This window comes from Talpa europaea (genome assembly GCF_964194135.1).
Source record: "Talpa europaea genome assembly, chromosome: 4".
NCBI lineage: Eukaryota > Metazoa > Chordata > Mammalia > Eulipotyphla > Talpidae > Talpa > Talpa europaea.
The window spans coordinates 74,363,362-74,377,238 of NC_140070.1; the positions used below are offsets into that span (position 1 = coordinate 74,363,362).

General features: G+C 34.4%; 1 protein-coding gene across 1 annotated transcript in view; it reads right to left on the reverse strand.

The window, feature by feature from the left end:
• Positions 1-13,877, reverse strand: part of ROBO1 (roundabout guidance receptor 1) — a gene marked incomplete at both ends in the record, with an annotated part of 751,012 nt that overhangs the window by 118,480 nt on the left and 618,655 nt on the right. Inside the window, one exon of the mRNA XM_084232634.1 lies at positions 220-340. Within this exon, the coding sequence (XP_084088760.1) occupies positions 220-340 (121 nt within the window). The remainder of the gene's footprint in view (positions 1-219; positions 341-13,877) is intronic.

Sequence of the window (13,877 nt, forward strand, 5' to 3'; positions counted from 1 at the left end):
TCCCTCACTTCTTGAAAGTCCTTCCTAGTTGAGTGTTTCTTTTCCCAGGTCTTTTATCTTCCCAGGAGGCTTCAATGATCCTTTCTCACCTCTTCCTGAACCCCACCCTATTATTGTTTTACCATTGAGAAAAGATCATTTCTTCCCCTCATATAATGATACAAAATAATAATAAGATATATGCTTTGCAGTGGGCAGATTCAACAGATTCGCACTTACCTAACACAGTTAGCTCTGCAACTTCACTCTCACGTTCTCCAACCATGTTGGTTCCAACACAAACATATTTGCCAGCATCACTTTTACGGGTATAAGTAATCATGAGCTTTCCTCCTCGTATCTTAAAAAAAAAGTTTCACATGAATACTATTAATGTTGCCCCATGTTTGCATGACAAAGGTCTTCATCAGAAAATAAAGTCCACTTTGTAATGATAAGATCAAACCATAATTATATCAAACAGCTGATGTGTGGCATTTGCTATTTTTAGTTACTAACGTTAAACAGAAGTTATTTCAAGCTATAATAAAAAAGAGCAAAAACATGTCTACCTACATTTCTTGCAAAGTTACTATATTCTGCATAAATAGATTTTTGTGTTTCCAAGCTGGTTAAGTTCTTTCCTATTAGTTAGTTAAATGAAAACTAAAACATTGCATGAATGGTTTGATTAGCAAGGGAGAAAGGAAATTTTTAATACCATATAACTAATATATAAATGCATGTAACTATAATTGATTTCAAGGAAGCATATTCTTGTTTTATAAAATAGAAATAAAAAGGTTTCTAATTACTTAACTTACTGGAGTTGTCTTAAAGGACTATATCTTAATAGCCAATTTATTGAAGATTTTGACATTTCCTAAAAAATAGCTGTTGCTGCCCCTCAAGTGGTTTCTTGGGGACTTAGGAAACAGAGACTGAATAGATCTCAATAAATCATTTGGAAAGTCATCCGGGCACCCTCTTGGACATCTAATGAATTGGAGAAAAATTCATTACAAATGTAAGCAAACTTCCAGTACAATAAGTAGGCTGAAGCTCACAGTGAATTAAGGTTGGGATGTGGAAATTGAACTATCTTTACTTAATTTAATATGCTTTTGTGGGGAGTTGAGTTCAATTACCCATGCATATCTATAATGCTCTGAACCTTAGAAATGTTTTATCAGGGATAACTGCCAGAATGTTTACTCATGGAGGTTCTGACCTCACAGTTATTCTGTACTTTATACCAATTAAAGAAAGGAAGAAAGAACTAATAGTATAAAATGAAAAGGAAGGAAGAACAAAGGAAGGACCCATTCAAACATTTTGATTTTCATCATATGATAGGAGTTTATTGAAATTACGACTTTATGAGTAGGGGGAGGTCATATTCTTTTGGAATGACAAAATGGCTTTGTTTCAAATACAGACACCCAAACTAGACGTTGCAACTGAGTCTTTATGTAATAGGACAAACCTCATATAAATAGGGCAGTTTAAATTTCTATGGCTTTAGAATTTCATATCTTTTCAGTGTTTTATTTAAAAAATTGTGATTTTCAGGTTGTATTATAAAATTATCTAGGAACTTGTCTGTATTCTCCATTACTCTGTGTCTCATACCTAACAATGCCTGCACATAGTAATTGCTAAAAAGGTTTTTGTTGAACAACTTATCTAGACAAAATCTGGTTTGTATCCAATGTGACAATTCTAGAAAGATTTTTAAAGACATTACAATTGTCTTATATTTCATAGTTAACCTAAATTTTCAAACTCAGTAATACAAACAAGAAATGCATCATGAATAAAAGGAAAATCTTACAAAAGTTAACTACTGTCATGCTTTGTGAGCATTCTACTTTTGGATCTTTAGATAGGGAGGTAGGTAGATAGATAGATAGATAGATAGATAGATAGATAGATAGATAGATAAACAGATATAGACACACACTTTTACTGAAGCAGGATCAGAAGATATATGCTCTTTTGTGAGTTGCATTTTCAATTCAATTATATGTTGAGGCTATTCTTATATTTAAATGTTGAAGACTTTGTGTACAGACAGACAAGCATCAATTTCAATGATACATAGTATTCTATAATATGGCTTTACCACAATTTATCAATCTATTCCCCTACTGATAGATGCTCCAAGTATTTCATTTTTCCTTGTTATAAGCAGCACTAAAAACAGAATTCTTTTACACATATCTTTTCACACATGTGCAATTATCTCCTTAGAAGATTTTAGAGTGGGATTCTTAAGTGTATATCCAGCCTTTAGGTTATTGGTTATGGTGCTATTTTATATTTTATAAAGTTGCTTTTGAGTGAATATATCATTTTAAATTTGGTATTTAGCATAACCCTGCTGTGAAACTATTAGGGGACTTGTTAGAATAACTTCATTTTTCACTTACGGGACCAGCAGCTCAGAAAAAAATATGACCTTTCCTTCCATTTACCTCCACTTTGCCCATCATCACAATATGTTTTAATTATACCTTTAAATGTCAGATTTCCTCCCTGACTGTGACTTCTGGGCAAAAGAGCACATCCAATTCCTCTTTCATTGCCTTTGGACCTGTCATCATGCCTACTAAACAGTACCATTTCTATGGCAGGAAAGTGACTTGCTCAATGTCACATACCAAGTTGAAATGGGGCTATGATTTTAGGCAAAATATATCTTTGGCTATATAGATGAATAATTGACCAGCAATGTACAGTCCGTAGTTCTGCTATTATAATAATTGTTTACTGAACTTAATCTTAATAAGCTTGAGTTCTTGAGGTCTGGAATCACTTGAGTATCATAATATTAAGATCATGTTAAGTAGATCCACTGTAACCTTTCATTACTAATTTAAAACATTTTCTAACCAGTTCCTAGTTGTTAAGGAAACAAAATGATTACAGCAAAAAAGAAACTGAAAATTCTATTTTTGATATGGAAGTCAAGGACCTGAGATATGGTCCTAAATAGTCCTTTAAGGTTCTTTTAAGTTTTTTTTAGATTTACTTTTACTTATTTATGCATACAAGAACTGAAGTGTATGCCAGAGGTGCGGTGGGTGAGAGGATTCACCAGAAACAGAGTGGGGAACAGAACAGGCCGACTGACTGAAATACACTGCTGAGGGGAGCAGCTGATGAGACAGGAGGCGTCTACCATGCCATGTGGGTTAGCTCCCTGGCCAGGGATCAAAGTCATGCCACAGTGGCTGGCAATAGCTTGACAGCTCTGAGACTTTAACCCCTGTACCACCAGGGAGGCTTCTCTACCTTTACTTTTAATTTTTTAATTTATTTTTTTTTTGTGTGTGTAGAAGAACTAGGGTATAGGCAAGAAGGATGGGAGTGAGAGGATTCACCAGAGTCAGAGTTGGGAGCAGAACAGGTGGATTGACTGAAATACACTGCTGAGGGGAGCAGCGGGAGAGGTCTGCGTGCCAAGTGGGACACCCTCGCTGGAGGCCGGGGATCGAACTGGAGCTGCAGAGGCTGCAGGCAGCTTCGCAGCCCAGAGCTCAACCACTGCACCACCAGGGGAGGCCCTACTTTCACAAGTTTTAAATACTTGAGAAGGTACAGTTTTAAATCAATTTGATAATGCACATGTGGGACACCAATTAACATTATATATTACAGTACAAAGCTATTATATTTTGAAAGAACCCATGTAAATGGAGTAAAGGGGAATTTAATTAAAAGACTTATGAGGGAACTACCCAGAGACTTTCAGACATGAAAAATTCCATTGCTGAGATGAATGGGAGGACAAAATGACTGAGATGAACTAAAATTTAAAGAAAACTATAGTCTTAATGAGTCTGCAGTAAATAACTATCGTCCCAACTATATAATTGCCTGGATATGTGAAAAATTCTTAGAAAAATCTAACTCAACAGAATACTTAAGCTTTGGGAACACAGATTTACTTTTTGGTAATAAATACGAATAGTAAAACTGCTTTTGTTTTATAAAAATTTAATTTTATGGGCAAGTTTGTTAAATCTACTGTACAAACAAAAGTTACCCAAAAGGAATCTTAAAATATTTTTTCTTGTTCTTTGTAAGTGAACAAACAAAGTTATTGAATTGCAACTTTATTTTTCCATGTTTAGCAATGTTATATTGGTCAGAGCCATAGTCAAAATCAAAATATACACATGTTTTTAAACAGAGATTTTTTTATTCCCAGTTAATCTTTCAAATTGATCAAAAATACATTTGTCCATATAGAAAAGCAATATGCACATGGGCTCTGGATTCAGATGACCTCTCAATACTTATGTGTAACTTTAGGGCAGGTAGTCATTCCTCTGTGCCTCTGTATTTTCATCTCTAAAATGGGGATACTATTCTCAGACATCTCCATTGTTGTAAGATTACAGAAGATAGATTATAGAAGATAGATTTTGTGAGGCATTTAGAAAAATATCAGCACATTATAATTATTTATTATACTTGTGGATTTAGGGATCAAGAGATATTTGTTTAATCAAAAAAAGAATCTTCCTTTGCTAGACTAAATCCAGCAGCTTCTTATTAAAATTACTTATAAAATCATCTTATGTTGTTTTTTTTTTTAATCAGGAAAATGTGTTTGCAGCAACATAGCAAAGCCTTAGAAAGAAGTAATTCTCTAGACTGAATATGTTTTTACTAATTCTTCCAAAACAGTGATTCTCTATGAAGATTAACTCCCTTCCTCCCCTGTGTTTATTCTCCCCTCCCCTAGATATATAGGGCTATGCCTGGAGACATATTTATATTTTGCAAGTCTGGAGGATGTTACTAAACATTCTGAATGCACAGCATCCTCAATCAAAGAGAATTACCAGACCCAACAAGTCAATAGTGCTAAATATGAGAGACTTTGTGGGAAAGACCTGACTCTGGCTTACAGATAGATGCTGGACTAAAATGACAAAAGGAAGAAGGAATTAAAACTAAATAATATGTTAATGTTTACTTTATTTGGTAAATCGTCACTGAGACTTTCCAGGCTAGTATCATTATACCTGAAAATCCACCCCCAAATAAAAACCTTCCACCCCATCAATAAGACAATTTTATTATCAAATACTACATTCCTTTTTGTATTCATTGGCAATAATGGTTAAAGATCCAAAGTAGATATTATAACTTAAATAGAAAACTAAATAAGCCCAAACCTGCGTGAAACTTTTATCCTCAGATATGATATCGAAATTAACAGAACTGAAGGAAGGAACAAGTATGGCAAACAAATGAAGAAATGGAAAAAAACGGATAAACGTGGTAGTCTTCAATTTTTATAAATTCAAATTGACTTTGGCATTATGTCAATGGCTTAATGCTATAGAGCAGAACAAAAGTCATAATTCTATTCTCTATGGTCACACATTTGCCCAGCATTGCAGCCAGTTCTTTCAATAAAACAAAGAACAGAAAAACCATAGTAATCTAACCCTGATCAAATATAACATACAGGCTTTGAATGGATGCGTACTGTTCATAATGAACATTTTATGTTGAGTCATGTAAATATATTGATGATAAAGGGTGACTGTATTCATTTTAAATTTTAAAGCACCTCTGTAAGCCAAAAATTGACATTTCTTCCCTCTACATAGAAAGGAAAAGTATGTCTAACACATACAAAACACTGAAAATATGAAAACAGTACTATTTAAAACAGCTAAGAAGTATTTCTTGGCAGGTCTCTTCCTGCAGCTGGAGCTGACAGCCAAATTGTAAACCTATCAAAAATGAGTTTGTATAATGAACAGACACAATGTTAAACAGTGCATTGCAGCAGCACTACTTCAATTAACATAATCCTGGTAGTGGAGCAGCAGAACGTGTTAAGCTTTCAGACAATATCCTGGCATCTAGCCTATGTCAAAAATCTAAGGCAGAGACCTACTTCCTCATTACCATATACCTTACCAGCCCACAGTGGTAACCACATTAGAAGCCCACATTTCCATAAGCTCTAGACAGTGCTTAAAGGGGGGCCTTGACTATATACATACTCGATGAAAACAAAACAAAAAAAGGTCCCAGCGGGCTTGCTCCTTTTGGGGAAGGAGACAGAGAAAGAGAAAGAAGAAGGTGGTAAAAAGTGTTAGAGTCTCAGATATCTTTATATTTGATGTTTTTCTTTGGAATAGTCTTAGATCTTTAAAAAAATGTTTTAGAGACATTAAGATAGGAAAACCTTCCATGTAGCTGATATATAGATTTCTTTTTTACTAATATTTTCCCGATATGAAACTATAAATGGTCATTTTCCTTAGGGGTAAAAGTCATCTCTCAGAATACTAAAATATTTCTCTGAAGCAGGATAAAAACCCTTTCTATGATGCTTTCATCTCTTTTACTTTCTCACAAAATTAATATTTAAAAATCAGGTTTAAGATAAGAAATGAAAACAAATTCATATTTCTGGTAAGCTCTAATCAAAATTCTTGTTGCCAGTATACAAAAAGAAAAACTTGTACTTATAAACAGAGGCATGCTGTAAATTAAGCAGGCTTTATGTCTGGGTAGTCTATAGAATATACAGTTTACCCTGCAATCAGTGCTTAACATCAGAAATAAAGATGAACTTAAAATGAACTCCTTGGTATGTCTTCATTTTCTACCCTAGAGCAAGTCAGATGATTTGCAGTATCTGTTACACAGGAATTTTCATTTTAGACTTTACCCTACAATGTTATCCATACACCTTTAGGTTAACATACTAAACCAACTGGGGCTAATTAACTAGTTTGGCTACACAAAATCTTTTCTGCTTTTAATTACATTAACCTAATGTGACTTGAATTCAGCAGACCAAAAACAAAACCACTAATTATATTAAGAGCTTCAAAGATGATTTCAAATTGCTAACCACCAAACTGTCATATAATTTATCTCATTTCCTTTAATAGATTTTGCATTCAAAATCTGTGTTCCTTACTGGAAATACTATTTGAAAAATACATCAGAAACAATGGATTAATAGAATAGTGATTTAGAATGTTAAAGAAAAATAGGCTGAAACGATATACATAAGACACACACATGTCATCATACCAGTGAGAAAATGTGCAGCAGTTCAGTCTCATACTATCTGAAAGATTATAAGACTCAGATATATTCACTTACAATAGTCAAGGATTAGTAAACAGGACAAACATGAAGTGTCATTTTAAAGCACACATTTAGAAATTACTTTTATCTGAAAACCTGATTCTTTACCACTGTTTTATAGTATTTTGCAAAGCAGAAGAGATTTGAATATTGCATCATCTTTAAACAATTCACTTTTAACTCTCATTGGAGAACATCTCTTCATGGTGATGCTGTCAGTTCTGCCTGGATCTTTGACCTATAGAACACATATCAAGCTGTTGTGAACCAGAGAAGAAGTATTTTGTGTGGGTTTAAGACTTCTTAATGACAACGAGGTGCAGGCACCCCAGATGGCCAGTTGTAGCCCCAGACATCCTACTCAGTGAAATAAACTGCAGGACAGTTTGGGATGGTCCCTAAGGACTCCTTTCAACAGAGACATATAGAGTCATGGTAACAGCTTGTCCTTCTTAGCATTAATTAAACAATAACAAAAATAAACCAAAAAGGATAGCTTGCTTGAGAAGGACGAGAAGAACAAAGTGGAAAATCATCCACTACTTTGCAATCCGGCTACAAAAGTGGTTTCAACCTTCAATGAAAACAATTCAGATTAAAACCTCTATACCTTCCAACATAAGCTACACATATTTTTCAAAATTAATTCTACTTTATTGAATTTTTAATTAAGCAAAAACACTGGTGTTGGTATAATTATGTTGTACAAATGATAGGCAAAGGGTTGGATAAAATGGATGTATCACAGCAATCTAAACAAAATTGTAACCTCGTTAAAAATAATTCATGTAATTCGGATCTAACACACCATCAAAGAAAACCCAGGATTTCTATGATTTTCGGCCTTTTGGCTAAGATTAAGTGAAAAACCAGGAATTCTCAATTGGCAATATTTCAAATTCAAACCACCAGGTAGATAGTCCAATAAGAATTGTTCAAAGAAAAGCCATGTCAAGCAATAAATAATTTTATGTTTTCACTAATTATGGTTTAAAATCACACACAGGCACTTTATATTTCTGCATTAATAATCTGGTTGTTTTATTTTTTGAAACATAAATTTTAAGTTGTCAGATAAAAAATAAAATTTTGATAAATGCCCTTTATAAAGCAGCGTTGATAAAAAACAACTTATATTTTCTAATCTATTTACCACTGTTTTCTTAAGTATAAAAAGATATTGCAAGAAATTAATATTTATTTGATCTATTTATTTGCACTAATCTTATCATACAAAAATGCTCCTAAAAATGGTATCTTGTATCCATAATATCATTTCATGTTTATGCCTCAAATAAGTTTTATTTTAATAAATTTGTTGATAAAACAATAACAACTAAAAAACCAGGACTTGCTAGATCAGTTCTTCCTGGCTAAGTTTTTTTTTTTTTTTTTAATTTTTTCTTTCCAATTTTCAAAAAGAATAAAACAATCTGTCAATTTTCTAAAAATTGTTCACCTCTCCCTATTCCTATTCATTCTGGATCACAGAGAGCTCAGTAAAATGTGAGAGAAAAGACAAGACAGAAGAAAGAAGAGAGAATAGAGGAGGCATTAGAGAAAAGAGGTCAGGGAGGAAAAAAATAAAGAAAAGGAGGTAGAAGAAGAAATGCATTGGTTTAATTATTTCCATCCAAATCTCTTGATTAGCACAATGTGGTTTCACGCTGCTGTTACAGAAAGCTGCCATGTACACATGGCCAGTTTGTTCAGTACAAACTTGTGACACAAAAGAAGAGTGGCTGTACCTGAGATGGTTTAAACTAAATAAATTATATTCTAATATTTACAATATTTTTACTATAAACTATTATAAAGTTGAATAAGATTTCAACTGTAAACATTTTTCATTGTGATATTACTAATCCATTTACCCTCCATTTCCATAAAAAGCACATTTCCTTTTACAGCCTATTTAAAGTAGAAGCAATGTTCATGTGACTTGCACTAATAATCGTGTCTAACAAAAAGGATGGCCTGAGTAGGTACATATACATTGTAAAGAAAATGAGAAATCAAAAGCAATCGAATGACCATTCTATATTTTCCTTGATGACCTTAAAAGGATAGCACCCTAAGGAGGCACTACTGATCCAGTTAGAGGTCGCTCAACTGTTTTTCTAGGAGTGGAACTGAGAAGAAAAACAGGCCATTAGGATCTCTCCATTGGCGTTGCATATTTGCTTGCGCTATATGCATACAAGAGAACAGGATCCAATTTCATTTGTTTGCTGGTACCCTTTGCAGTACCATTTAAAAACCAACATGATTTCGGCCAGGAGTTTAAACACACTTGATCATCAGAGAGAAGCAACAAGAGCCTCATGCAGAAAAAGCAATTATCCCAGTGGGAACACGTGGCTCTCCACACAGCTTGGGGAGCTGCCAGCTGAGAACACAGGCCCGGCACAATTGCTGTCTAGGACTATGGCAGCTGCATTTCTCTGATATTTCCATCTCTCCTACTCTACTTCTCATTTCTTTCTCATAGCAATTTATAAATTGGTAGCTGGCTGTTTGCTGCTACAGAAGCACACCTATGATAATTTGATTATAGACTACAGCAGAAAAGGCTGCATTGCTAATTGCAGACAAGTGGTAGCCACCCTGCAGAGAGACATAGTTAAGTTAAAGGGAGAGGATGATTTTTCTCGGTGAAGGTATAAATTATTACCTTTCTAAATCTCTCTAGTTTATATCATCAGAGGAACTTTCCAAGAATCCTAATTTTAACTAAGAGTAATAGAAAGAAGAAACACAGTCTTCTTAAACACCTATTTTTGCTTGCTTAAGTGTGGCTCAGAGATAACATGAAGCCCTGGATTTGGCATTTTCCCTTACACACCTACTTCTTCGGGCCAGTCAGAGTTCCCTAGACTAAAGCAATCAACCTGGAAGGTCCCCCCCCTCTAATTTATGGTGTTCCGAACTAGAGGCAGATGACTGCTGAGTGCTGGTGAAAGGGAGAGCAGATGAAACAGGAAAGGCTTTTAGCTGATTCCCCAGGTGTCTGGTTCCTAAGTCATTAAGATCAGGACCCAAAAGTGAATCCTATAAAAGGGGGGGCAATATAAAGAGTGGTTTTACAAGAAAATAGTCTTTGCTAGCTATCTCCTAAATGTAAGAAAGTTCATTGATTTTTATCTCTATGAAGATGCTAGGTATTAGTATTCTATATGCATATGAAAAATTAATTTGGCTCATAGCTATTAAAGTTAATGTATTAGTTCCTTCACAGGTCTCATGAAACAATGCCCTGCTGTTTTAAAGGTAAAAACAAAGTCTTATTGGTGATTTTCACTTTCCCACAAAACCAGGCTGTGCTTTTTATCACCTTGTCTAACCATCTGGCTATAATTCTGAATTTACATACAGTCACTGTTAGGGCAGCTTGAAATAAAAATCTATGGTGGAGTTATAACTGTACTCTAGAAATAAAGATGACAAATGTTCATAGCAGTTGAGGATAGAAAAGCTTATTTTCAAACACTTGGCTCTTTTGAGATACAAGTGAACCAGCTGAAAATACTTTTCAAACAGTAAATCCCTTTTTCTCTCCGTGAGTCCTTATGCTTAGTTCTTTCCTATAGTTTTGGTCCAGTGTGAGAATTTCCCTCACCACTAAATGCCTTGCAAACATAATGCCTTTTCCAGAGACTACATGTGATTTGTTACTCCTGAAACTTCAACTCATTTATACTCTAAAGAAGACATAAAACATGGCAGAAAAAGTCCAATCAAGGTTGAGTATGCAAAGACATTTCTGATTTGAGAAATTCAGAATAATGTTATAGAGATTAGGTAAGGAAATTAAGTGAGGAAAATTACTACATGGGCACACATTTTTTATTTGTAAAAAATGTGTAAAAAACATTCAATGCTATTAATTAGGATATACACAAGTAGGAACATCCCTAAAATAGTGACAGATTGAAGTAAGTAAGCATTCCTACTCTGATATTTTAACCTGAAAGAGTCAAATGGGCTGAGAGGATTCACCAGAAACAGTGGGGAGCAGAACCGGCAGATCTACTGAAATACACTGTTGAAAGGAGCAGCAGAAAAGACAGGAAAGGTCTGCTATGCCATATGTGAATTTGCTCCCTGGCCACACCTCTGGCCTGTACCCCAGTTTTTCTAAGCAAAATAAATAAACCCTAAAAAAAGAAAATTAGTCAAGTGGGAGCAAGAAGAGACGTGCAAGTGACAGCTTAATGGATTAGTCAAAAGTCTAGGCTCCTCAGACCTAGGTCCAAAATTCAATATCCATTTCATTAGTTGCTTTTATTGATCAAAGACTATGCCAGAATTTAGCTGAGTTATTTGGCAAATCTGTGCCTAGTTTTATAAAGGAGACATGACAAAATAGAAATAATTATCCCCCTTCTTCATGAACATTGCAAATGTTAAAACATGAAACATAGATGAATAGAATGCAACAAGGGTTAATTTGCACATGTTAGGAGAAAAGATAAAATATTGGGAAGAAGATTGTGCTTAAAGAAACTCTTTTTTAAGAGTTACATTAAGTGTCAGAATAACGCACATGACCCTCTTATTGTTTCCTGAGAACTCATGAGCAATTAAGAAATATAATTAAATATATTTTGCACCCTTATATTTCCATAACTATCTGTGAAAATGTTCTGTCTAATGAGTATTTAAAAAAATAGAGTAGTTTCACTTGGTTCAACCTTTCTCAGTCACAAACGGTTCAGTTCCCTGGCCAAAACAAAAACACAGTGCAAAAGGTACTAATGATATTAAGGATTTCATATTGCTCCCAACCCCAAGTCTTTAAGTTACAGCCTGAACTTTCTGTTCAAATTCAGAATTCTGTTAATACTAAGTTACTTCCATGCAAACCTGAATGACAGGCCCCACACTTAAGAGGTGGGGAAGATTTTGTACTAGGTATAAAATGGCTTTGAAAGTTTTCTTCACAATTACATGAAAAAGACATTAATGAGTCTGTAGTAAATTTCATAACTACTAGTGAATTTAAACTATATGATTATTGTTGTAACAATGAGAACAATGATGTACCAACATGTGCTGTATACAAGTTGAATGCATTATCCTTTATTTTTACAAGTCTCATCTGGGAAGTATATTTGTCTGTTGGGGGCAATAAAACTAAGGTCGGGCCTCCCTGGTGGCCTAGGGTTTAAGTCTCAGTACTGTCACTGCTGGGGCCAGAGTTCGATCCCAGGCAAGGGAGCTAACCCACATATGGCATAGCAGACCTCTCCTTAGCAGTTTATTTCAGTAAATCTGCCTGTTCTACTCCCCACTTTGTCTCTGCTGAATCCTCTCATTCCCATACCTATGACCCACTCCCCAGTTCTTCTACAAAATAAATGAATGAAAAATAAATAAATAAATAAAAATTTTAAAAAGGAAACTAAGGCTCAATGAGTATCAGAAACTTCTCTAGATCATGGAGTAGTGATTTGGTGCTTATTCTACATAGATCCAAGGTACAGCTTCTATAGAGTGCTTTGTTTTGGATAGTAAGCAAAAGTTTTGTTTCCCAAGCCACAAATTATACACTAGCAACCTCTTGCAGATGTGCACATCCTGAGACCCCATGGCTGGATAGGCTCTCTTTTGGACCTCCAAGTGTGTCAGATTGAAGGTGCTCCGTCCATTACACTCCAGAGTTAACCTGACTGATCTGGATTGCCAGCCTAATCATCATCAATCTATCCAGCTGACAGTGGGAAAAATGTGCATGTATATGCTTCACATATGCATGTGTGCTGTTAAGGACACATGTAGTTAGGGAAATACCTTACATTAGTTTCTACACTGAGAAATGTGTCTTCTTTTCTCACTTATATATGCAGTTTTTATATGGCACATTTAAAATTTAAACAGAATATTTATAAGCTTCCCTAATAAAGATGAGGCAATCTGACATGGTCTTTTATAAGCATGATGCATGGGGCAATATGGTGATGTGATAGATCTAGGTGGGAGGAGTGACTCCATGAATGTTAAAAGGCAAAGAAATAAGAAATAATGGATTCCTCAGTAAATTACACTTTACCCACTCAAGGAGTCAAATTTCCATTATTTCCAGCAGTATTATGAAGATAGAGTTCAACTGCTCTTGAAATTTTCCTATATGATGATGCTCTTAAAGGTGACTTAAATGGGAGACTGTTTTTAGAGTGATCAATCTTTAAAGCTTCATGAGCTCTTGATTTGTAAGATTTTACAAGAGAAACCCTGTGCCATCTGTTAGTGATTCTGTTAATGCACACCAGATTATTTTACAAGTGTACAATTTATCATATTATCAAATTCCTTGGCTTTAGGGAGATAAAATTGTAGTGGTCAGATGTTACCAATGGAGTGTTAGTATTTTTAAAGCAACCAGGCATTAAATAAAAGAAATACAGAATCAGCATTACATTAGAAATGACATCAGCCTCAGCATGACATTTGGGATTATTTTTTGAGAAAGCATCTTTAATAAATGAGATAATAAGGATAAGATGGAGACATAGATAAAGTAAATGTTACCTAATTACAGATACTAAAAAGGAAAATCCAACTTCCATTTAAGTAATCAGATTAAACATAATTAAAGTAGAAGGTTTAAAGCTTCTTTGATATCAGTATTTTGGACCCTGATTTAAGGAAAGAATGCTTTGTAAAATCAAGGGTTCTTTTGAATCTTCTATGATTTTTTTTTTTTTTTAAGATTAGAATTCATTCTGCCCTGGGAAAAATAAAATAAAGTCTGCATCATG